This window comes from Hyalella azteca, unplaced genomic scaffold (genome assembly GCF_000764305.2).
Source record: "Hyalella azteca isolate HAZT.00-mixed unplaced genomic scaffold, Hazt_2.0.2 contig3384, whole genome shotgun sequence".
Classification (NCBI taxonomy): Eukaryota; Metazoa; Arthropoda; class Malacostraca; order Amphipoda; family Hyalellidae; genus Hyalella; species Hyalella azteca.
In genome coordinates, this window is record NW_025933634.1 from 460613 (window position 1) to 488003 (window position 27391).

The following is a 27391-nucleotide window of genomic DNA, read 5'->3' on the forward strand; positions in this document are numbered from 1 at the left end:
TTCATTACTACTCTTTTTCAGACCAAATGCCCTCCGAACATCAAGACTGCGTTGGTGTTCGACGCTGTTAATGTGAGAACAGAGAAATATTTTGGTCTCGAAATACATACCATTCCTCTCTTATTGAATGCCAAAAATTACCTTTTCATTATAGTTTAATCTATTGTAATTGATGATTACTCTGTGTTGGCAGTATCGATTTTGTGCAGCCTTGCTCGAGGAGTTTGAAATACTTCCATAGTTTTCCTTGTGATTCAGTTAAGTAGCCAAGATTCGTCCCGATCGAAGTGCTAGTGACATACAATGAACAACTCGATTTGGTCATTGTTTCAAATCATTTAAATTTGGACGAACAAACGTTAGAGTTTTAATAATTGTTCCAAAATCTCAAACAATTGGAAATTTTACTAAAGATTATGAAGTCAGAAGCGAACGAGTCGTCATTTTCCAAAGAACGCTGTTTCATTCCTAGAATGGCTGCTACAACAACGAGTTACCGGAAAAGACATCGCTCAAGTTTTATCTCGTAAACCTGTCATCGGAAGACAAGCAATGAGAAATTTATTCTCGCAGTAAAAGATTTCTACTGTGAATCACTAAATTCACGCGATTTATGTGGCTAAAGCATCTACGAGTCTTATAATATATTGATTTCAAGCACTAAACCACAAAAACCGATCAAAGAGCTATTCTGTTAATTTAAATTGATATTTCCCCCAAAAATTCTCTTACTTAAATTTCCTTCAATAAGAAATACTGAGAAATGTCAGCAGAGTTTGTAAACGTTTACGTGAAGGCGCTCGTTGTGACCACATGGCGGTCTTTAAATCGAGCCCACGCCCAAACGGCCTGTGGTCTATCTTTAAATTGAAGCTACAAGGATACCTATAGGGCTCAGATCCGACCAGATTCTTTCTCTGATCGAGAAAATTTTCATAAGTCATTGTCATGTCAAGGCTTTATTTTATGCACGTACTAATCACTTTATTTTATGCACGTGCTAATCACTTGCTAATTTACATGCACGTGCTAATCACTGCATATTTTAAATCTATGTGCAAATCTGTGAATGTTTTTATCGTTACGTGGGAATATATGCACATACTTATCCTACGTTCAAATCTGCTTGTGTTTTTGTTACGCATAAATCAGTGATTCGTTTGTGTGAACGTGGCGCATTTATTATAGCTCACAAAATATGTTCCTATATCGATTTTACTCTACTTAAACTTTTTGTTCTTTTTTCCCTTCAGAGATTTGTCGCAGCATGTGTATCAAAAGGAAGTGCCATAAGTGCCCATTCTTGTACATTTATGTCGTCGTTTGGTAAATACTCATATGTGCTATTCCTCTTCTTATCCATTACTTCGTCAGCTGTTTTGTGAGTCTGTTAATTATGCAACTGTAAAATCAGTGTCACAGCAGTTCAGGAGTCGCACTTTCAATAATTAACTACAGGCAGTTATACGACCGTCGTTGCCAAAAGCTGTCATGATCAGCAGGCAGCTACAGGCCACGTGACATTGTCACCCTAGCTGTACGCTGCCATTCAGAGTTCAGTCGCCGTCTGGCAACGTGCGTAATGGCAGTGCTGGTGTCCTAAACGCTGCCAAAAACTGAAAGTTTTTGAGTGAATAAGTGAATAACAAGTGAAGTGAATAACAACGGATGTTTTATTCTATGAATGGGTGGTTCAGTTGATGTGTTCATTGCAGTTTGTTTCAAACAAGCACGCCAAAGTGATCTAAAAAATAAATGTTTTTTTGCGTAAAATTTAATAAACATCGTTGATGTTCGTTATATGTCACTAGATATAGTATATCCATTGTCAAATTTAAAAATTGATGGCTATTTTATTTTTCTAAAAAAAATAACGTCTGTTGACTATTTTATCGTTTTAATCTATGAGGATTAAAAAAGTTTTCATAAGGTCAATGTGTTTTCTCAGGAATGTTTAAATTTAATGCCAAATGAAGGTGAACTCTAAAGTTATTGCTTTTCGAGTAGTTATAATATTTTCATATGAACACAGTGAACAGGTTGAGGAAGTCGGCGTGGTATTGATTGGCTTATAAAACAAAAGGAAATAGTGCTCGATGACAATGAATGTTTAGCGCACATCTCCCAGATAAGATAAGAAAGGACATCAATAGACGTGACTAGTCCGTGTTTGTGGACGAAAATTTCATGCCAGTCTAATTCTGGCTGTACTTATTTACGTGGAATTGATATGCATTTAAAGAACCGAATATTATTTTCCATTCACACAATTTTGTAAAATTTAGGCCATAAACTTATTTAATGTTCTTCAATTGGTATATTTGCTCCGTTAGTTACCAAACTTCCGTTAGGTTATAATCAACAATAATACCTGCTAGCAGTTCGCGAAAAGTTTAGTTTGGCTTAGAAAGGAGAATCAAGGCCGGCCAATCATCTTCTGCTGCGTATAGCCACTGATAAAGCGTCCATAGTTTCCAAATAGTGAATTAATATCAGAATACGAGGCACAGGTGTGGGCAAACACTTGTGTGATGCTGCCACAGTTCAGCACATGTGTTGGGTAGAGCGGCGTCAAGTGAACAAGCTAATCGCCACGTCATTCAAATTGCTTACAAATGCATCGATGACTATCACAGTTATAATTAATTTTGTGTTGGTTGAATTTATCGAATCTCATAATTTTTGTTTCATGCTGAAATTCGAGATTTGTTTCAGTTGAAAATGTACTGAGTGGTCGAAGATAAATTACGCATTTTGCTTCTCGTGGACATTAGGTCACAGTTCCTCGATATTTTAATGATATGATTAATTATTTGCATTTGTGCATTTGTGTCACTGGTTCATCGCATTCACTGAAATGTTCCGATTAAGCGTAATTTTCAGTCCCAGCCTTTATATTTTTGTTTATGAAACATTATGTCTTATTTTTATCAACAGATTATTATTACTTTATAACTATACTCATGGATACATCCTTCGAGTATTACATTAATTACACAGGATATCAGTGCATGCGATCTTGCATGTTCTAAACTGTTATATAACTCGGCCCCAACTTTGAGGCTCGTCTTCGATAACCGGGCTCCGATGTATATTGAATGTAAGTCGTAATTTCACATCAAACATGAGTGAGAAATTTACAAATCGTAACAAATGATAATATCATGTTATAAATATAGCAAAAAAATATACGATGCCGAGAGTCGAACAATAAAAAACCACTGCCCAGTAATTTTTGCATACACCAATAATCTGGTGAATTACGAACTTTAAAATGTAAACGTGCCAATCAGACTTAGAAATATAAGTTTTTTTTCAGGCCGCTATAAATTCTAAAAAAATTGATAGTTCCATGAAATGACCTGCTATTTGAAGGATTGCCAATTTGAAGAATGATATTAAGCAGCATATAATTAATCAGTGACAAATGTAAAGAAATTGAAATATAAATTTAATTTCTTATTCAATCTTTTCCTGTAAAGGCTATTTGTATGCCATTAAAACCGTAATTTAGAATCTGATATGATTTCATGGTTCGAAAATGATTCTATAATTACTGATACAATGATACAATAATAATAATAAGATACAATAATAATAATTACGATAATATGAATAATAATACCCATGGTTCCCTAGACTGGATACCTCCCCCCACCACACCTCCCCCCACCCTGAGTCCTGCTCTGGTCACTTCACGGACCAGGAAATTTATACCCTCCTACACCCCCACAACACAGGCTCCTGTGAGTGAATAACGCCCATGGCTTATTTGCTCACAACAACTTGCTTTATAATGTTTTGGCTTGATTACATATTGTGAATGTTTGATCTTATTTGATTCTTTTGGAAAAATGTAGTGCAACATTTGAGTATAAATTGGCTTACTTGCACGAAATATTGAAATGTATATTTAATTATAGACTTTTCGTTAATTTACATGTTGAAGTATATCTATTAATTTGGATTTGAAAAATTTTCTATTACATTGTCAGGATGTTGGAGTATCAGCGGAAGAGCAACAGATATGGAAGACCCGACAGATAGCGTACGGCTACATCGCTCCAACCTTCATTTTTGTGGGCATCTTGGGGAACTTGCTCACCATTCTCATACTCAGGCACACTCGCTTTAAAGGTAATAATTATTCATTATATATTCCTCGCGAACAGTCTACTCAGAATGTGAATTTGCAAATTAATGTTACGCTACACTCACAACCGAACGGCTTCTTATTTCTGTCTAATGCACACTTCGATTATGATAATATTAACAATTACTTCACTAAAATCTTCGAATAAATTTCCAGAATATTAATTTATTATAGGATTTATAGTCTTGTAGTCTAGCGAAAAAGTTTACAGTCTTGTAGACTATTTCGCTTTATAGTCTTGTAGACTAGCGAAATTTTTGCTCGCATTCTTCTAGGGATGACGTACACGTTCTTCCGTATCCTGGCCTGGAGTGACCTGGTATCCTTGCTGTTCTGCATTTCCTTCGTGGTCCATATGCTGCAGCCTCTGACTCCAAGCTACGCAACGGCCTTTTGGTACGCGCATTTCGAAGGATTTTGCGTCAACGTGCCCATGACTATATCAGTTCTTACCGTGGTGCTCATAACCATAGAGCGATACTTCTCAGTTTGTCGACCAACTCATTTCAAGCAAATTCATTCCAATAAGTATGCCAAAATCGGCTTCGGAGTGTCGGTTGGCATAGCAGCTGTAATTTGGCTGCCGGTATGCTTCATGAAAAGCGTGCGTGAGTACACCGATTGCGACTCTTATAATTTCGGTCGTCCTCCCAAAAGTAACCAAACGTATTACGTGGCTTGCATGGAAAGGAACACGCTGGATTCTGTAGCATACATGTTTTATTCGTGGACTCGGCAAGTTATTGTGTCGTTTATCCCTATAGCGTTGCTTATAGTCCTTAACGTACTGATCATCAGGCGTTACATCCAAGTTGCCAAGAAACGCCACAGTTTGAGGCAAGCTTCTCCTGCAGACGATGAAGCCAAGAAGGATGGCGCGTGGAGTACCAAAGAAGATCGCAACCTGATCAGGATGCTGTGCGCGGTTATGATATCCTTTTCCATTACTATGTTCCCTCCTGGTATCGCCAACGCCATCTATACGGAATTTCTTTCCACCAAACTCCAGTATGAGATTTTCCGAGCTGTTGCAAACGACCTAGAAATATTGAACCATACCATGAACTTTTACCTATACATGCTGCTCAGTAAGCCAGTGAGGGCAGCAGTAAAAGGTTATTTCAACAAAGCCTTGAACTCGATAAATGAATCTTTGAACTCAGTCGAGCATCGAACCAAACCCGAGCTTCAGCACCAAGTTGATGCTCCTAACTCAATGACACAAACTTGCACAGAAGTTGGTGCCAAGAATCCATCAGCAAGTAGCGGATATCAAATTTCACCTCGTCCCATCAGCCAGGTGTGTCTTGTCCAATCCGACTCCTCGACGTCACCCATTTCGTCTTGTACTGACGAACTCTCCGAAAATCTCACCGATGATCGAACAAAATGTCCTGCTCAAAAGGAAACCTTTGCCTTTGCCAACAAAATTCTTTTGAATATAGAGGAAAGTGTCACACCTGAACAGACACCGTAGGTCGTAATAAACTTGACTATTAGGATAGTGCTCTCAGTGTTCAAATTTGTGATCAAAACGAATTACGATAAGACTTGAAAGGATTGAAAGAAGCCTAGTCTCTTTACTGTTGAAGTAGAATTCTAACGGTTGATAACAAAAGTTTCATGTTACTTAATATTTTATTATTAAGGCTTATTATTATTTAAGTGATATGTTTTTTATGGTCATAAATTTTAATTTATTTGTAAAAAAATGAATCAATGTCACTGGAAAATTGAATTGTTAATAAAATGTCTCGCTCTCAGTGGCACACAATAATTCGATGCTTCTATACAAAAAGTAAGGATAATAATGAAGAATGAAATGATGAAGCTCTTTATCTTAGATTACGTTTCACATCTGCATCAGAGTATCTACAGACTAGCTTTCGTCGAGGAACACCAGAAGAATCCAAAGTCATCGCCCTAATTATGAGGCTTGGTTTTGTTAGCCCAAATGGATTTTTTCGGTTGGTTTAGTAAAAAAAATTTTGAGCCTAACAGGAACACAGAGCAATTTCTAATTAATTCGCATGCATGTAATTTTCTTAGTTGCATTTCCTATTTTTCTAAGCATCAGGTATATATTCGTGAAAAATGACAAATTTCGGCATTCGATCCAATGAAAGGAAGTGATTTCATTAGCAGTGCGTTTTCCAGGTTGCGCTTGCTTAATGTGGTAAATCAAAGCTTTTAACTCTCTTCAGAAAAATGCGAAAATATTTTTCGAGATAGAATGCGAATATCAAATTTGTATAGCATGTGTAAATTCAATAAGAATTCGAAACTGAAAAGAAATTAAATAGTAATTTTTCAATGAATCGTTTGAAATCCCTTGACAAAAATTTCCATCAAAAATTCTTTGGTCATCAGTTACATGTTAGAAAGATTTTACTCTGCTTTTCATTTAGATCGAATTACTTAAAATATTTGTGTCTACGCAATACTGATTTATCAGCGATCATGTACAATTAGGTAATAAGTAATTTCTCTAAAGTTTGAACGGTAAAAAGCAGTTATAAAACTGCTGCGTCGGAACCATCTAGTGCACATTAGTGGGTACAGAATGTTCTACGTCGGGGGTAGATACATGGATTCTACGTCGGGGGTAGATACATGGCCTACAAATGCCTACACAGAGACAAAGATATGTACAATTTTAGGAATTAGTCAACAGAGCAAATGGTCAAACTAGAACTTTATACAATGAGAACAAGTACGTACGTAGGATCACATGGAATTCAACGAATATTTTGCAAACTCAACAATAGCGTGACTGAATTATTACAATTATTGACAAAAATACCATTTATCAATAAAGTGAACAATGGACAAGTGGAATAAAAACAATAGTATTTTTAGTGGTAGAGGTACGGCCATTGAAAAGAATCAGTGCACTGCAAAGTATGAAAGACGACTTGATGATATAACGGAATACTCGGCCAGAAAAGGGCTAAATTTATGTACGTATATAAAATCTGAATGAACACTAACATCGTACTTAAATGACATATTTTTGGCGAATTCTATGATTGATACTAATGATGAAAATTACAACTGGCTCAGTAGAACTTTTGACATAAAAAAGTATTATGCGTAGTTGCAAAAATTTAAATGGTATGGAGTTTGAACATGGCAAGATGCTTCCTAGTCAAAATTGTTCCATAATTTCCATTACTAAATGATTAATCGCACAAAATGAAAGTTTTCTTTTTCCAATAAAATGTAAATTAAAAAGACTGTGCGGAAGCATGAGAGTAAATTGCAATGAATAAATAGAGACATATTAAAATTGAAAAATGTTGGAGACAGCGTCATCTAATGTAGAATATCTGAACACTACGTGACTCTAGGAGCCCTTGTACGAATTCTAAGTAAGCTAAAGCAAGACTCACGCAATACATACAGCCTCCCTACACATGCGGCACCCGACTTGTAACGAATAGAGTAGTTTGTAAGACAAGTTCTTCGCTGGTGTTTATAGTTTACTTTCATCGCAATTTATTAGAAATTCTACGCTCATCAAATGTTTCGGCCAATTGAATAATCCCCACCAATGATGTAATGAATATTTTACTTTAGAAAATCGTAATTGACAGTGTACTTGACATCAGCTGAAATTACTTTAAAAAATTAAATTTTTCATTCTATCTATCCGGTTCAGTATCATTTACAAATCCTGTTACGAATCTCATATTCGGGCTCTATATATAAATGCTTTATTAAAAAATATAACTTAAAAGTTATGTCATTCAGGCTGCTTTTCCATGAAATACTCGAACAGTTTAATGAAAAAGCCTATGAATTCGATTAAGCTTAATTATGAAATGAATTAGAAATTTGGATAGGTAGGCGGTTTCTCTGTATAATGTGAGTCAGGCTTGAGACACCTAATGTGAGTCAGGCTTGAGACACCTAACGTGAGTCAGGCTTGAGACACCTAATGTTACTGGAACGCATCTGATGGGTCGTCGCTTTGTACAGGATGATTAATCTTCTTAATCGCTACACGATAACACCTTAATATTTACTAGAGATGACTTTGTGAATAAATCTAAATAAACTCGCTGTTCTGTTTTCTTTTGACTTCTTGAAAATCAGGCTATATGCTTATCTATTCTTCTTTTTACCAAGTTAAAAATTTTAAGGAATTTTATAAATGTTGTGATTTAAATTGTTCACCATTTAAAAGCAAGGTTTTACCTAGCAAGATGATAGAATTGTGAATTAGTAAAAATTTTCAAAGATTTAAAACTATTGGTTCTGTTGAATAGTTTGAAAAATTGAGGCGCGATACGTTCTTTAGAACAGAAGCATCACTGAAATAAACAACTGACGCCGGAAAACCGCCTGTAGAAGAGAATTCATTCCGACTTCCTTCATAAACGAGTGAAGTTTCATAACATAAAATATGCGGTCTAAAAAATAAATAACGTTTCATTTACACGTGATATCTCTTTGTTCATAAATAATAACGAGTATTTACAAATGTAGCAGCCGAGCGACAGCATGCATATCGAAACGCAAGCGGCGAGTGTCAGTGACAACCGACGGTAAGTTTTCATCATAATTTTGCAAATTACGAAGCAATCTTTGCAAATCTCACGCATAATATTCTCTACAGTATTTATTAAGAGGTTTTATTCAAGAAATAAATCAAACAGAGAGTTAAATCAGCTTTCGATTCAAATCAGCCGCATGATATGTTCCACAACCTGCTCTTGATAATGTAAAATCTTGGTTGCATCATCCATGTTAGGTGCATCTTAAACGTAAGTTCAATTTTCTAAAATTTTTCCCAATCCAATAAAAATTGCATAAGTATTCTTTGGATTTTAAATACTTATGTTACATATTTGTGAGGCTACACGGCAGCAAAAGAGAGCCTGCACCTTGAGTATGTGAGAAATATATAGAGTTTGTATCGTACAAATATTACACGCATTAGAGGTAACTTTATGAACGATATACTATTGAGGGCATGCTCAATGTTAAAGGTGTGGTTAGATTATTCGTTTTGAACACGTTCCAGCAGATACAGTAGAACGGGATCCCAGGCTTTACATTCAGCCGTGCAGCGGGGAGCTGTTGCGTAACTGTGACTCGTGCACCAGTTGTAGGGAAGCTGGTCCCGCTGAGTGGGAGCTGGATGTGGGAGGCGGTGGGACTGATCCCGACGAAGAGGTGGTGGTCGCGGGCACGGGACTCGCGGTTACGGGATTAATAGACACCGGTGAGTCATGGGACCGGGACGTGACGGTGGGCAAGTGGGACTGTGGGGTACTGGAGGGAGACTGAGACGGGCGGTGAGGAAGGTAAAGAGGTTTTGAGCAAGGAGATGGCGACCGAGACCCGGAGCGAGAAGACCTGCGGTGATCTTGGACAACCTGGTGGTGGTATGGTCGGTAGTGGAGCTGAGGAGAGCCTGATGATCCAAGCCTTGAAGGATGTACTCCATGAATAGAAGCTGGCGGAGGGGTCGCAGAGGCCGTTGATGCAGGCGGGTCGTTCAAGTCATTGCGCTCATTGATGCTCGTGTTCATACTTGACTCCGAATCACAAGGCTCGTGCTCCATGGAGCGCTCCTCATCTTCGTGCAATTCCTGCTTGACGTGGTGCGGCTGATATGGACTCCTGAGGTCATCGCGGTCTCGAAGCGACCTATCCGTCTCCATTTCATCAGCTCTCATACGTGCGTTGCGGTCATCGCGTGAGTCCTGATGGCTCATATGGTCATCCATGCGATGATCAGGTCGCATGTGATCCTCAAGACCCATGTGATCACGCCCGTGCTCACCGGACCCCATATGGTGATCGACGGATCCTAAGTGAGACGCGGCCCTCAGCACGTCCCCGAATGTGGCTGAGTTAGGTGGTGGGGACTGCTTGGAGTCGTGACACATGGCGTTCATGCCCAGCGCTGTATTTAGCAGCGGGATATTGGAATCAGCGAGCGCAGCCTGCAAAATAATCTGGAGGTCAGAAAACCAAACACGAACATTAGAATACCGGCGCTGCACTCGATTGTAGTACCGGATAAACGAACGTTATTTAAATCATTCCAGCGGTTCATCATATAACCAACTATTGCTACATGCGACGTCACTTCCATAGTGGTTTGGAATCAAAGGAAATAAATGATTTAGATAGTGAAGGGTTGACGTACCTGCAGACTGGCGTTCAGAGCATCGCCATAGAAAGTTGGACTGCCAGCCAGGTTTGGGCTTTTCGTGCTCGCTACTCCCCTGTTCAAATAAACATCCCAAATTAACATCAAAAAAGACTACGATTTATGGCAATCTTTTTCCTTCAAATGGAGTTGGTTCTTATTAAAATTTATCAAAGAATTTCGGATGAATTTATAATTCAATCAGAAATATTAAATTTATATAACGATTGGATCTGTTGAAATTCATGTACATTTGAAAAATTCCCGGAGAATTTAACACTTGCAACGAACTGAAATATTGAAGTGCCTTCACTTTTCAGTATGCCGCTGAAATCAAACTGATAATTTGAAATTGTGCCGGGAAAAGTAATTACAATAGGCAGAATACTTTCGTGTGTAAGGTTAATATTAGTTAAACATTTATTGGGAATTTTCCTGTTGACAGAAAGGACGATTCGCAACGAGGTCAGCAAAATGGATGTAATTAATAAAAGCGACTCGGTTAAAGTAATTGAATGTTGAAGGGTTTCAAAATAGACATATATATATTATTTATGATATACACAAACATTTGATTATTATTTAGGGATTGACAATACATGTACTGTAGTGAGAACAATGAACACTGTTGGAACATATTTCTGTTTAGAACTATGGATAACAATTATGTGATTATGTACAGTGTCATTAGCACATAAAAGAGTAAGTAATAAAAACATGCAAGCTGTAAAATTGAATAATCTTGAAAAGTGTAGCATTAGCAAGAAAATAAGTGTTCGGAAAATGAACTCCATGCAAATCTCACCGACTTGAGCCGGTGACTGTACCTGATAAGCTGTATTACCTCATCGCTGTAGCCCGTGAATCAAGAGGTACATCTTTGACAAAAATTATTACTTACGCAACTGCTGCCTTTGGTAATATTATTATTAGATTTTTGGTATAAAATTAGCATTGATTGAGAAGAAGTTAGAATAGATTATACCTTGACACAAACCTTGTGTTGATTCGCCGCGCGTTTTGATTTAAGATGGAGTACACAGAAATAGAGAAAAAGACGAAAAAATATTTAAAAAGAGATTTGAAATTGCCGCTATTGGTTCTATGGAACAACTAGAGTGAACTATTTTAAGCGAGAGGGTAAAATTGTACATATCAAGCCGATGAAATTTTGAAGAGCGTTGAGTCTTTTTAGTGTATTAATTGAAGACACAACAATCATGACATAAATTCATTATAGCCAACGACTCAATTTGGTCTAAAGCAACAAATTTGCAATATCAAGTCATATACAATCATATGTAGGAAAACATGGTTCCGAATGCATAATAAAGGCGAATCGATAATCTTTATTTCGTGAGAGAAAGTGAAAAATTGAATTAACGAGAAAACGAAGAGAAGCCGCGCATACTTGCCGAAAATGCCGCATACCGATGAGGCCAGAGAGGACTTGGTCTTGCATCAATATATTATGCTTCATTAAATACTAGTTATTATACCCCTTGTCTCCACATCCACAAGTGTTCCAATATAGATAGTAAGTTCGCACGGACTGCGCCTAGAGCGTTGAGCGGAAATGAGTGGAATTACATGGAATAATCATAGGTTAAAGGTAATACATTGAATGTAAAATTATAAGAAGAAATTCCATTAAATTTAATACCTAAGATTGTGCCCAAAAACTAATAACTTTAGTGGAAAATTAGACCGTCACATTAAAGGACCAATTAGGGCGATTTGATTGAACGATTTTTTAGCATCAAAATCATTGCGGCTGAACTTTAAATTTTATGAACACTTGTGAATGAGAAGTTGTTACTGAATTGAACAAATTACTGCAAGGTTTCACTTAATTGCTATAATAGTTAAAATGTAAAGAGGCAAATTAAATATCAATTGGACGTTTATGTGAATGCATGAATAAACTATCAATAAAAGATCGTAGTTCAGGAAGAATAAGTGAAACTTTTGCAGTAATGCAATTCTTCGGAAACTGAATTAGTTGTGTGTTATGTAGATAATTGTGCGATTGAAAAGTATTCAAAACACAATATTTTGTAATAAATAAGATACCGAAATCAGACGGAAGAGATAGGCTAAAAAAAGTAAAATATGTTAAAGTCAGAGTTATTATTGTAAGACAATCTTCGAATAAACGAAGATTGTCAGATATTCTATCCTTGATTCGTAGCCAAAAATCACAGTGTAAATAAACCCCGATAGAAAAAAACAGTGTTTTTATTAAATATGAAATTGAAGAGTTAAATAGTAAGCAAGATCACAAGTCTCAATAGAAGAGTCATTTACGAATAAATGATCCATAAAGAAAATAAACAAACGTCGTAATAGCCTAACTGCAAAAGAATAGCTTGGTAGTTAGTGAATTTCAGGAGGCTCGACTTCTAAGAAATGTACCGAAAACAGATAAAAGTAAACGAAATGCACCGGAAACGCACCTTTCAGATAATAGGTGCAGCAAGATAAAAAATACTATTGTCTTATAAAACTTTCTTGTATAAAAGTCATACGAAAAAAACTCGTAGAAGTAAGAATAGAAGAAAAAATGAGATATTATTTAAACAGAGATTAAGGCATGAAGCGGCACGAAGAAACATGGAATATCGATCATGGAAGAGATAAAGGTAATAAAATCAGATAGGGAATGACCTAACTAAAAACTGATAAGATGTCGGTAACAGATATTTAAAAACGATAGTGAATGGTTGAAAAAGAAATTGAACAGAAAATGTTGTAGTAAAGTAAAAAATCTATTAATATAGTATCTAACTCAAGGAAAATTTAGGAGAAATTTAGATTAAAAAAAAAAAGAGGTAGATCTTCAGCATGTATGTGGGATTCAGAGAAAAATAGTGTCTATGTTTTAGGTGTTCGAGCAATGTAAAGTCTAAAAATTGAAAATGTAAATGTATTTGAGTCAACTCTTGTTAGACAAAACATTTACACTCAGAAAACATGGAGTTATAATTGAGTTCTTATCACATAAATTCAGTGTGTTCATAACGCTGATGCTTGTCAACATATAACGTCTCTACTGTCATGAGTGCTCTTGAAAATATACGTCGATTTTAATTGGATTTGCGAATAAGGTCTAGGAATGTGCGTCACACTAATAATTTTATAAATAATTGAATTACGTTGACCTGAATGTTATATGTGAATAGTCTTCCAGAAAAAGAAAAACGATAATGCAATAAATAAGGTCTAATATTTGATGTTTCAGTTTTGTATTAGTTTGTTTGTATTATTTTACTGACATATCCTATTCATTTTCATGCTCTCAAATTAAAATTAATTTAAAACTTTGATTCCGTAACAGATTTTCAAGAAACTATCATTCCCTTTGATTAAGAAATGATCACAATTCTTACAAAAAATATTTAAACTATTTTCAGTTTCGAGATGAAACATAGGCAGACTGAACTCTTTCAAATTTTTTCTGTTATAATATATCTTTTATTCATTTTAAAAATTGATAGTAATAAATTATAAATATAATAAAAATGAATTATAGAGGTAAATTATATTTTATAATATATATTATATGTCTAATAATATTTTTCTTGTGTATTTTCGAATAAATTCTTCATGCAGGACGCATTGTGGATTGTTTTCCAAACCAAAAAAGTGGTGATCTTGTTATCATAAATATATTAAAAAAAATCTTAAAATTTTGCATCCAACTTGTAAAAAAAAGTCCTAATGTTTTTATGGCATAGGTTTCTAATTTACTGTATTGATGAATTATGTGTTGTATTGAATAGAAAATCGCGTATCTGGAAAAGTGTTAAGGAATTTGTAAGTTCAGTTATTGTATAAGTATGTTTCCAGGTGCATGTGATATGTCTTTCATGATTTAAATCATAAAGATTTGGATCCCAAAGCAGAAATGCTTACTGTGGGATCTGTGGAAGCCCGCCAGCCCCTCCACCCCCACCCCCGGGGGAAGTGAGCGAGTGGGGAACCCCAGAAGATAAAGCTATGGAGGTGGCAAGACTATGTTGGGGATTGTGGAGGTGGGAGGTCTGGGGAGGCGGGGGTGGGGTGTTAGGATCATATTTCCTGGGGCGCCCCCTGGCGAGGTGACGTCTCTTCACAAACTCTGCGTCGTCGACCATCCAGAAAGAGCCAAAGTCATCCTCGTAGCGTACAAAGCACTTGTGCAGCGAGAGGTTGGTGCGGATGGCATTCTGGACACCCAACAACAAGATGAGAAGAGCGAAAAAAGAGAGAGCATCAAATCCATAAGCAGGAGTACGATCCTTCTACGGAGGAGAACAAGAGATAAAAAAGAGGAACAAAGATCCGAGTAAATGCACCTTGTGCCCATAATAAAGTCTTCTGGTAGCCATACATACAAACATACAATAAACGAAGCCATCACTTTACCCGCATGCAATGCTATTATTTAATCTGAATTTCGCTTAAAACGAATTTTACTTTCATTTTCAAAATAAGAAGCAATGGAATTGACACTGGCAAGTTTATAGTAAAAGTGTCAAGTTAATAACAAAAATTTCAACAAGCAGCAGGACGTGGATGGCGTCGCGTACAAGAACCAGAAGGGGCACAGGCACAGGTAAAGGGTTGAGGGAGGGAGTTGTGCAGTGAATGACCATTGTCCTGAGTGAACACCGATGCATGTCCAGTGAAATAATGTGCGTGTGAGTGAGGGCATGGGACCAGAGTTTGCACATATCATAGCATAAAGTCACTGGGCAATGACCCGTTTTTATGCTATGGTACAAAGTGCGTGTAGGGATGCGCGGCTCAAGAGAGAGTGAGCCACGACGGACATCTTGGACATACCCTGTAGTCGCACGCTGTGGTCGCCTCTTGTAGAACTCTACTTCATCGACTGTCCACACGGCGCCCTTGACGTTCTCGACGCGCATGAAACATTTGTGTAGGGAGAGGTTGTGGCGAACTGCATTCTATACGGAACAATACACAGAACGAATAAGCAAAAGCAAATCAAACGAGACCAAACAACTAATGCAACTCCAAAAATAAGGCCAGTGTGAGCACAGGATTCAAGGGCGCTCGGTGGAGTGTCAAAATTATCTGATGATGGATTATTTTTATTAATTCGGATTCAAATAATGAATACAAACAATTAAAATAGATGCTTTATGGGCGAAATTAAAAGAAAATATCTATTTACTCCTAAACGACATCCAAATTTCAGCAGTATGTTTTCAACTGATTTTTAAGGCTGCTAATGGAACATAAAATATAGACTGCATTTATACTTAGTTTGTAATGTTAATCTTTATTGCAAGAGCGTAAGCCACGAAATCTGTGCCTCACACCGGCCTTTGTAACTGAAAAAAGACCACAAGTCAATATCATTAGCAGCCAAAGCGATCTAGTCTGGGTTAACTCCTACAGAAAAGTCTCGTTAGCAAGCCAAAAGGTGCTGCCTATGAATGGTTTGCATGCCGGAGCGCAACAACACTACTTCACTATGATGTCTAATGTAAGCCACAACACTACTTTACTAGTAGCCAAGCTAGGCAACAAGTCGACGGTCTGAAGGTCTTTTCTAAGCCAAAAAATCACGTCCTCAACTATAGCGGCTATAGCTGCACAATATCGGACACTCACAGCTCTGATATGCTCCTAGATGAAATAGTAAGGATTTAGGTAACCAAGTTATTTGTGATGCAGCTTCAACGCTCACATTTTCGATGTACTGATTTTAAAGTGGATATGATGAATGCAATCACAGCTGTCATAATTATAATGTATTATGTTCTAGAGATAGAAATTTATCACAAAAGAATTGTCATTTGAGTTCTTTGCAACGTTATATTTCATCAACAATTTCTTAGAAATGAATCAAATAAACAATTGGTCATGTACATTTATATTTTTGTCCGTACGACCATATAATTAGAACTATATTATTAATTGTTGATTATGATTTTCCGGTTTTGAATAGTTCTATGAATATGCTAGTATTTCTTGGCTCTATAAATAATTTTAAACACATGCTGGTATTCCAGCGGTACAATTATTCTTTAAGACTCGAATCAAGCAAAGCTTATAGCAATCTGTAGATAAGAAGTCTAAACTTAAAGCAGTGCTGGTAGAGAACTGTATTAAATGCACCTGTATTTGGTGTGCTACGCTTGATTTTCTGCCTCGAGTCAAACAATACTGGTAGTGACCATTGTGCCGCAATTTACTGCTACACGAGAAGCGGCAAGAAGCAGGACTGCCCATGCAATGAGTGCCAGCGACGCATGTAAACTCGGATCTAAAAATTAACAGTGAGCCAAAGAAATACAGGCATATTGAACAGCGCGTAATTTTTGTTGGCATCATTGAAAGCAGTCATGCACCGCAATATGGAATACGGGAACTCATTGTAATAAATTTATTAAATGACTTCGAATGTGGACGTAGATAGTAAACAAATGCGAAAAATATTTTTTTATATGTTCTTTTAGTTAAAAGATTGAAAAATTCGATCGACTGCACCTCATTTTAAAACAGATTGTGTCTTGTCCAACGAATAAATTTGACATCGGCAATGGCATTTATTCTAATACAGACTATAGCATAGGGTTCGGCATGAGTATTCAAAAAGAACTGCAATTGATTTACATATTTCCTATCGAAACCTCGTGTGTACGACAATGCAAATACTACATTATAGACATCAAGTTATTAGATCCAAAACCATTGAACTGAGAGGCATGGACGGACTACACATTAAATGTATTAATTAACTTCTTACGCCCAAATTCCAAGTAGGCAATGGGTTCGATAAACGCGTGCTGATTTTGTTGGCTTCTTAATCCCGTAGACCCAAACTTATTCCGAGATTTATATTGATTTCCTGTAACTTCAACGTCGAAGCCTCACGGGTAAAAATCAATTGAACTGCTTGTAAAAGTCGAATGACAAAAATAACCATTGAAATTATTTGCAAACATCGAAAAAACTGCTGTGAATCGATGTTTTGTGTTGGATTTCGACACTTCTGTTTCTCGATTGACTAATTTGTATCAGTTCATTTCGAATGAAATTGGAATCGGAAAACGATTTCATATCAGCATTGAAAGCTTGTTAATTCAAACTAAATAATCGCTGCAAAAATAATTCAACTAGCATGAAAATAAGCATACATTTAATAAATGAAATTCATGAAAATTATCAAAATTAGATTTGCCAGAATTAAAGCGAAATATGTTTTGTAATAGTTTTTGAATTCGTTCAATGCGCGTGCCACATCTAACATCCAATTAAAATAATAGCACATCTATTGTAAATTATCAATCGCTTAATTTCAGTTAGTAAAATAGATCTAAGTTGGAGCAAACACACAACACGAGTTTAATTTTCGTTAGTTTGACGACGTTTAAAGAAAAAATACGTTCAAAAATTACGACCTACTCGTTCCCGAAGCTCTTGTTTTTGCTGACAACTTTGTAGATAAATGCTGGACTGAGGGACACTCTTGACAATACATTTTTACTTCGACTGTACAAACTGTTCAACTGAGACAGTGACTTTTACTTCAACAACTTTGTGCACTAGTTCGAGTCTTTGAAATAATTAGTAGTCAACGCAGACAAAAACAAATATTCAGAATAATAATAATGAAAGCTATATAAATGAAGAAAAGTTTAGAATTATCATTGGTCGGAAAAATGATTTACATTTTTTTTGTCATAGGCCATAAAGATATACCAAATAATAATGGAAGATGTATTTGCTTTGAACTTGTATACGAGAATTACTGATCGCTCTGCAGGCGTGCACAAGGAAGCAGGACTAAGTGAAGCGTGTCAAAGTCGTGATTGACTGGGATGATTTTCGATGCACAATATATAGAAAAAGTCTATATAATGGATACGTGCTCAACTACAGGATGGAATAACTCCAGTTGCATCTATTTCAAATGGATACTAAGTACAAAATATCCAGTTTGCAATGATTTTTATGATAGTATATCGTATCAGATAGTATGATGGTATTCATTTCACTTCATTAGAGTGATCATTTGTGAAAGTCTACTGACTCGGTAGAACTTTACATAATGGAAGACGTATTTAAACCAGTAGATTATGACAGTGGACTTACGAAAGTAGATATGAACTGTGAACATCTGCTAGATTAATCTTCAATGGAGACAAAAAGTTTATGGCGAAAATGTTTAGATGTAAACTTTCCTTCGAACTGAAATGCAACTGGAGTGAAAGATTTGGACTAAAATCCGTTGAAGCTAATCTAATAGCCTCAGAAATGGGTTGGGAAGACGACAAACCACTTTTTCTCTTCAGTAACTGGTGACACGAATTCTAATTTCTATTCACATTATTCCCATCATTCTTCGAACGACAAAGAATGAATTAAATTCGGTAAAAATTGAAAGAATAAATGAATGAATAAATCTTTAAATAAGTTTGAGAATATTTTGAAAACGAGGTCTGAGCCTAAAGATGTGACTCTAACAAACTGTACAGACATCCAAACAATAGCGCTTTTTTCCATAAATGAGCAAATGCGCTGACAGAGGTGAGAAAGAATATCAAAATATTTGTCGCGTCCCCTCATTCCATATCTGAGCGAGCGGGTCAATGTTTGTGTACAAGAGACGATGTTGCTCCCATCAGATTTTAGCTTCGATTGGAGTACATTATTGCTTAAAATTTCGATTAAATTCAATTCACCTTGTAAGCACTCTTTGATCTAACGAAAATAATCATCAAATGAGGCAGATCTAAGTGACGGATTTTCATTTCCGTTTTAGCTCTTTCGTAGGTTGAGACATTAATTTCAAGTATGTTACATCAGGGGCTTAGAAAAGAGCAACAACGTTTCATTAGACACCAAAAGTGAATAAATCAGGCCCACAATATAAAGTCAAGTAAGCCTGAATTTATTCACCCGTGTAGTGGATCAGATTTGAAAAATCATCGGTGAATCAATGACGATTGGCCATGCATCGGCCATCAAACGGCTGCAAACAATCCACCAATATTTTTTAATGAATCTAAGTAGGTTTAAATAATCATCCACACCAGCAACTTCATTTACTTCAACACTCAAAAATATTTTAAGGCGATTGTTTGTTACTTTTTATATACAATTTGTTCGTGAAATTAGTTTAAAACATTTGCTAAGTGTGGATGAAGTTGACCTTCTACAGTCCGTATCATTCGCGGGTCGCGAAAAAGAAACTTTGTCACTAAGGAACGAGCTCATCTTAAAGGAGGTAAAGGGTCAAAATAACGTAGGAAATTTTCTTTGATGCAGAGAACAAGGCGTTAGCTGACGTACAGTGACAGTCGAGATGGAACACCCATGAGGTACTTAAGTCTTATAGTCTGAAACTCATACTTATAACGACCTGTGCTACACAACTCATATTCATGTCCAATCATCAGATAAAATGAATCATAATGATCGATTCTCTTCATAATATCGATTGGAACCGTGAATATACCAAGTTATGAGAAGCAGGGTATTAAAAAATGCACAATACTGTATCAGCATCGTAAAAATGCTCAATTTTATGATTGTGAATGTCAAGTCTAGGAGTATAAGAAAATATTACAACGTAATCTCTATGCACAATGCAATTATAAAGTGCAACGACATAAATTCATATACATCGTGAATACCTTAATTAAAAAGGACAATTATCACTTAAACAGCAGAAAAGAACATAATTTCCTTATGACCAATTGTGAAGTAATTAAAATTGTACTTTAAATCTCTCAATTTGAAAGAAAATAAAATTCACATGGCTCTGTAAAGAACCGTGCAAAATCGAACACTGCCTGTAACCAATTAACAAAATAGAGGAGAAAAGCATGAAAAAGTTAAAATGTTCAAACAATTCACTAATGCAGATATCCGCATCAGCTTCAAAAAATGTTCCTAAGTTTCAACAGAGATGTACAAAATATTCATATGTGACGAATAAAAAAATAAAAAAATATTTATCAAGGTATTCAAAATTTTAACGTATGACTTTAAAGTGTGAATTCCCTCAGGAAAAATAGTTTACAGTAAAATTTATCAGGTACCGAAATTTAATATTTTCTTGTGAACCTGGAGGAAAGATTTATAAATTTTACCAACTACATTAGGATTAATCTACAGTCTACACCAAGGTAAGCTGACCTTGAATTGATGAAATCTTAACAATAGTGATAAAAATTTCATATTTTAAAATATGGTAATTAGTGAATAATCTGAATGAATCTAAAAGACGGACTGCGGATCTGACCTTCCAGGTTGCAGCGTTACGCCGGAAGTACGCGAACATCGTCTGGAACCAACTATAGATCTCGTTGAGCGTCAGCTGTTTGTCTGGAGACTCGACGATACTCTGTCGAACACCAAGAAATACTTACTGATAATCATGTAAATATCAATGGACAGTCGTGTTATCGCACTAATTTTGTAAATGGATGAATAAAATATTATATGCGTTACAAACATTTTGCTCTAAGGTCGATTCATCAACACATTTTTTCAGGCAAATAACCTTAAAAGAAAAGGACTTAAGACGGATGTGTTATATTACTGATTTGTTGAAACTCGTCAAACTTAGAACTTCTAAGAAATGCATTCAACAAATGAGAGCAGACTGGAGCAGTGCTTACCTGCTCATGGCCTCATATATGATTAACTCATGTTTAATTCTGTGTGGTATATTAATTATAATTCTATAGTTGACGTTATATTATCTTTCTTACCCAACTGCAATACCTACAAGACTGCAACTGGAGTTATCACACCATTCATGAAATTAGTCACGGTTGTATTTAGTTTAGCAGAGTTAGCCATGCAAATATTTTCTGCAAATACTCAACAAAAAATGTTTTACAGGGTTGGCTGCGTAATTGCTCATTTCTCGATCACTGAAAATAGATTTTTGACTAACAAGAAAATTATTTCCCACTCACCTGTCTTATTAAAGATGCATATGTGAAGGGCGGCCGCACTTCGTTGGATTTATAAAATTCTCGATTACGCTGCAGTTCTGTAACGATAAATAGCAACTGTTTAAATATACTGATATATGTAATTGCAGTAACATAATCGCTCTTGCCTAGTAGAATAACTTTGGCTACAGTAAAAAGTAACTAACACATGAGTTGTACCTATTTCAGCATTTGATCATATAAATATATGACAATGTCCGTCCTATTCACACTAGTTCAAAACAGGGATGCTCGTTTTAATCGGAGTCATATTTTAAATTGATTAGTTTTTCATAAATTCTTCATATATTCAGGCAAGTTATCATTAAGTTATAACATTATTTCAAAGAAAAACAGAAATCACTCCTATCATAGAATTCATATATTGACCCTCAGTGTGACAGAGAACTATTAGAAGCCGTCTGATTCGTTCATATCAAATGGCATTAACGACAAGCTGCGGCCACTTGAGCATCAATCTCGGTAGCAATGTTCAAGCGGTACTTAAAAGTTGAACAAAGTAGCAATAGTTCATTGGCTCATGGAATAAACCAATACTTTGAATATTCCTATTAAATTTGTATGGTTTACGAATGAACATTTAAATGTGTTATTTTTTTTCACTTGGGCGAAATGTGACATTATAGGAAGATCACAACTTTTATCAATGCTAGCGAAAAGATTGAATGAATTTTTACACGTATTGAGCGTCTCCAAGCTCGCAAATCATGTGTAATCGAGAGACTCGTTTAAAATTAACAAGGAATGTGAAAATAATACTCTGCACAAGAAAGTTTTCCTTGCAGTTTCTTTGATATTTTACTAAGCTTATTTTCTATACCAAAAAATGCGATGAAGAAGCAGTCAAAATTAAGAGAAAAATCACGAATCATGACAATCCTGGATTTATTAATGCAATTAGATTTAGTAGCGAGAATTTCAAAGCAAAGCGATTCAGCTCGAAAAGCAACCAAATCCAAAGAAAGGAAGTAACACCGAAGAAATAGAGGGTAAGCAGAATTAAAGTTATAAGAATTGGAGAGAGTGAGGTAAGCAAAATTTATATGGGAACAAATTAGAAGAGAGGATGGTTCTAGGACTCGACTCTAAAGTATCCCACAAATCACATTTAGGAGTATAGAACTTATGTTCATATGGACACAAATTAATTCGGTGAGAACTGGAGAACTGTGACGCCAATCATGAGGAGGAACGGATTCTTTTACCAATATTATTACCAGAGCTAAAATTTATGAAGTATAGTGACTCCAAATGATGAGCATAGTGAAGCATATCCGAATAGAAGTGAAATAGTTCTGCTTTACCGATAAAGAAGGCGTTAGAAAATTTCATATTTAAACAAAATTTTCACGGGATCGATTAGAAATCATATCTAAGTTAACATTGGAAAAGTACCAAGTGTCAAAGAGAGATACATTTAACGGTATTTAACTTCTACAGGTTTGAAGGAGGAACAGAAACGTACGGACCTTGTTGGATGTCGAGGCCTGCGCGATCTAACATGTACGACAGACCTGGGGCACCAGGGCGAGAAAGAGAGAAAAATGTCATTGCACGCACATAACCGGCGAAATACAATGCAATTCTTGCATTAAGTAAGGAACATTTTAGGATAGGGAAAAGAGATCCAACGGAAAAAGCCTTAAAATGCTGCCTCGGTTGAAAATATTCGCCTTAAATTGAAATATGGAGAATAAGTAGAAGAGATTTTACTGAAAATTTTGAAAAAAAGCAAAAGACTGCCTCGGATGAAAATCTGAGATGAGAAAATTTCATTACATACAAAGATAACGTGAGAAAATGAAAACAAATTCCGTCTCGGATTAAGATCTTATGATAGACAAACTATAGAAGAATCAGAAAAGATAAGTGTCGAAAACAATGGAAAAAACTGTTGACTCGGATGAAAAGTTTAGGATAGACAAATTTTACATTTAGGAGAGGAGATACCGCATAGAAATATATTACGAAAAAATGCAATAACACAATAATTAAAATTTGTAGTAAGGACATTGAAGAGGTTTTAGCTGTTAGGGAAAGATAAGGAATGGATGACTGAAAATGAAAACAATTTTTAAGATATTAATGACAGCTTATCAAGTAGGTTTAGGAAATTTTTTATGGAGTAATGGCCGTTTATTTGGAAGATTGTTTTCTTAGCCGCGCATTATGAAGGTTTGAGAATGTGATTTGTATAGCAGGAACTATTTTCCCGGCACAAATTTTGAAAATATCTAAGACATCCAAGAAAATTTGGAAATATCTTGGAAACATCTAAGATTTATTTTCTCATGCTGGATCATTTGATTTAATTGATATAGTTTGCATGGGCATGTAATGAAATGATGCCAGAGAATGGACAAATAAATCTCAAGAAATTAATCTTGTCCTCAATAAATGGAGACAAAGAGTTTTTCGAAGTCAAGCCTCAAGATCCAAAGAAGAAAGAATTAAAAATTTTCCTTGTAAGAAAATTAAGTCGCAAAATCAGCTAATTCAGAAGGTTTAGACACCAAATCTGAACAATTCAATCAAATTCGAAAGAACGAAACGAGTGATTCCAAGTGTTTACCAAGCATATTCGTGACCGCAACCAACACAAAGCAAACAAAGCTAAAACAAAGCAAATGGCACTAATGAATCGATTGACCAATTACCGACTATATGGTGAGGCTCCTGCTTTGGCAAGGGTGCTAATCACCTAAGCTACTGATAAACAACTACGATAAGGAGCACGCAGTGCGTCTCAACACATTGCGCGACGCCACGTATTAGTGCGTAGCAAATCAATGCTCCGGCCTCGTTGAGACTCCTGTTAAAAGAGATCTAAACGCAATGAAGTCTTTGCTACTTATTTCTTAAGTACAGTAACTCGATTGCAGGTGAAAATGTTAGATTTACGAACGATCATATTTATTATTAATAGACGGAAAGAAGGCTCAGTTGTGGTTTGCCGAATGCCAGTAGAAATTTTTCGGACGTCACGCAGGAATGATAGTCTACGGAAATTGAACCAAACATTTAATTTACTTTAAACTATAATGAAAAAATTCAATTTTCGTGCACAATATTATTGAAAAGTTGCACAAAATTGAAATATTTAATTTGAAATAATTCAAAATCAAAATGTGCACTACGAACAATTAAAATCTTGTTCCAATTTTAACTTTTCATAAAAAGTCGATAGGACGTTGAATTCTTCACTGCGACTTATTCGTCAACTGAAGACTGAAATTCACGAATCATTACACGTCTCCATAATTGTTCCATCCTTGCACACTGAGGGCCAATTGAAAGATATATCTTAGCACGATCAAGAAAAGATTTATAACATTGAGACTTATTAATTTCGTTCACGCATTACCTTCAGTAATGTCAAGAGCAGCACGGTCGGCAAGCCGCCGTCTAACGAGGGCTGTATCGTCTAGAACACCTAAGACACGGTGGGCCACAGTTACACGGTGGAAATACGAGTGTCCCAACAGCTATATACTTGCACTGATAAACGCATTGCCAATTTATTTCGATATGTATTGAATTGGCTGTAAACGTGGATCACCATAAGATTGATAATCTAAATATCGAAACAATTTTAAAAATCTGTATCATTCTGTTCTTTCAAAGCAGTGAAACAAATTAAATTAAAGTTATCACTGAAAAAATTTTACAACTGAATATACTAATTGTCTATCGGTATATTCTGAATATTCTATTCTTCAATCTTCATGATAACTTCTGAGAGAAGAAACAAATCGATTGGCGTCTTATCAGCTCACATAAAAATTTATAACAGCTAGAAAATGACGCAAAGACAAATGAAAAACTAGTTGATTAAGCTTAATGTAGAGCAGAGACTAGAAAAAAACTGTAGGATTAGGGTTAATGTAAAGCATAACAGAATAATGGTTAGGAAAATCGTGATTACTATCGGCCACACAAGACTCAAGACACAGGGAATAAGCACAAGAATGAAACAGTATGGGATGTACCAAAATTAAATGTGATTCTCTTTATACTGAAGCATGTTGAACCGACTTTTTATACTCAATTAAGGTTACGTAAAATGCAGACAAACAGAGCAGGAATTATGCTATGAATCATAATTTTAGTAAATAATGTTTTGAAAAACTTGAACAAAAATTTATGAGTTCTTGGAATGCAAAGAAATAAGCAAACGAAAATTAATGGAGTGAAGCTAAGGAAGAAAAGCGAACAACAAAATTTAATGTCATTGGTAAGTAAGTTGCGTGTAATTAAATGCAGATCTTGAAATTATTTAAACGAACAAGCATCAAGAAAAAAACAAAGGCTTTCGCTAAAAAGAATTATTTGCCCTCAAGTGTAATGTTATGTATTTGATACTGCCCTTATTTGAGGGTGACAAATGAATTGGGTAAAAAAGAAAAATATTAAATGTTAAAACTTAAATTGGTGTTAGTTAAAGGGAAGCTCATTAATTACTCGACTCCGTTAAATGTTTATAACTTGATATACAAAGTTGATTTATAGGGTAACATGTTTAATCTCACATTTCATTGATATTTTTAATTACATTTAAAGCTCGAAAACAGGTAATACTTCAATTTTCCGGGTCAACAGGGGTTATCGATTTTTCTCTCATTTGAGCTCAATAAATGATGGCACTTTTATGTTCTGGGCATAATAGGGGTTTTTATTGGCGTTTTCTCTGTGGTGTCAGCTCGACTCACCCGGTGTCAGGAGCGCGGATTTCTCCGTCAGCCGCCGCCTGATGGAGCCGCACGCGTTGGGTGTTGGGGGCTGCATCATGTGGGGGGGTCGGGCCCCCATCCCTCCAAAGAGCGACACGGGGGGCAGTGGCCCACCCAGTGGGGAGTGGGCCAAGCTTAGGGGGGAGGCCCCAAGACCCCCACCCATAAGACCGGGGCCGAGGGGGAGCTTGCCTAGCATGCTGCTCGGGCTCTGTCCAGGAAATGAAGGCTCATTAATCACAAAGTCGACATTTTATTTAGTAGATCTGTTAAATATATTGAGGGTCATTTTTTGAAACAGTGAGTCATACTTCGTGAGAAACAGGAAGTTTTTCGCTAATAATAATATCTATAATTTTCTGCTCCAATTAACGCAAGAATTTTGCAGAAATAGGAAAGTTGACGATGAAATGAAAGCTAAATAATACCCCGTTTCAATGTTAACTGGGTGTTTTATTTAGGACAATAGGTGTAGTAACGAGAGTTACCATTACAATTAGTGGACAAGGTCATACCATGCATACAACCAGAGTGGGTATCCTGATCCCATGAGTGTTGGTAGGAACCATTAACCTCTCCTGAGAATATTATTGTGGATTAAGATAATAAACACGACATGCTTGAAGGTTCAAGAAGCTCATTTGCATATAATATGTTATATAAAACGAGTATAATAAATAATGATAATAAAAAATATACATATATGTATTCATGGAGCTGATATTTTGAAACTCAAAACCCCACCTGGGGAGGCGCGTGCTCCAGTTTGGGGAGGGAGGGGAGCGGAGGCTCAGGAGACAGCGAGCGTCCCGACGGGGCAAACGGGGAGGCTTGCTGCTGATGTTGTCGTTGTTGTTCTTGCTGTTGTTGTTGCTGTTGCTGTTGTTGTTGGTGCTGTTGTTGTTGCTGTTGTTTGTTGACGTGAAGGTGACTCATCATCGCCTGGCACAAATGAGCAGTTAAAACATAGAATAAAATTAAAATGAATCCAAAAATATTATAATATTTCAGTTCAGATTCGCGCTCGGTCAATCGTAATTAAAATTATGAATTAATTGTGGGTTTAATTGTAAGATTTTATGATTCATTGCTCGTAGTACGACTCCAATGGTTTGTTGCATGTTAAGCAAGGCTGGCTTTATTTGCTACAATTATTGCTTGAGGCTTTCCATTCACTGCCTTATCATTTGAGTTCATAATGCGATAATCAACAAGCTCATTAATTATCTGACAAATAGCATCCCGGAACGAGCGAATGACGTTAAATATTATTATTGCAGTAATATCAAGTCAGGTTTATGTTCCAGCAAGCACCAGCACACCGGCGATGATCAAGCCCTCAGTTACCACCAGC

At 36.1% G+C, this 27391-nt stretch overlaps 2 protein-coding genes across 8 annotated transcripts in view; one reads left to right on the top strand and one right to left on the bottom strand.

Annotated features, from left to right (window-relative positions):
• The first annotated feature begins 2944 nt into the window (after positions 1-2944).
• LOC108673522 (probable G-protein coupled receptor B0563.6) lies at positions 2945-5827 on the top strand. The gene is made up of 4 exons (XM_018161367.2): positions 2945-3100; positions 3640-3746; positions 3996-4137; positions 4429-5827. The coding sequence occupies exons 1-4, from the start codon at positions 3088-3090 to the stop codon at positions 5628-5630; spliced, it is 1464 nt and encodes a 487-aa protein (XP_018016856.1). The 5' UTR covers positions 2945-3087; the 3' UTR covers positions 5631-5827.
• Positions 5828-5973: 146 nt separating this feature from the next.
• Positions 5974-27391, bottom strand: part of LOC108673523 (forkhead box protein P2-like) — a 34470-nt gene continuing 13052 nt past the window's right edge. The window contains exons 7-14 of one of the 7 annotated variants that reach the window (XM_047879592.1): positions 26782-26979; positions 26017-26248; positions 22777-22821; positions 21269-21345; positions 20587-20688; positions 14235-14527; positions 10317-10395; positions 5974-10122 (exon numbers count right to left, since the gene is read on the bottom strand). In XM_047879592.1, the coding sequence (XP_047735548.1) occupies positions 9217-10122; positions 10317-10395; positions 14235-14527; positions 20587-20688; positions 21269-21345; positions 22777-22821; positions 26017-26248; positions 26782-26979 (1932 nt within the window). In that variant the 3' untranslated portion in view covers positions 5974-9216. Of the gene's footprint in view, positions 10123-10316; positions 10396-14234; positions 14528-15146; positions 15272-20586; positions 20689-21268; positions 21346-22776; positions 22822-24671; positions 24741-26016; positions 26249-26781; positions 26980-27391 lie in introns of all 7 variants that reach the window. The other 6 variants (XM_047879596.1, XM_047879591.1, XM_047879590.1 and 3 more) reach the window with 6 other exon arrangements.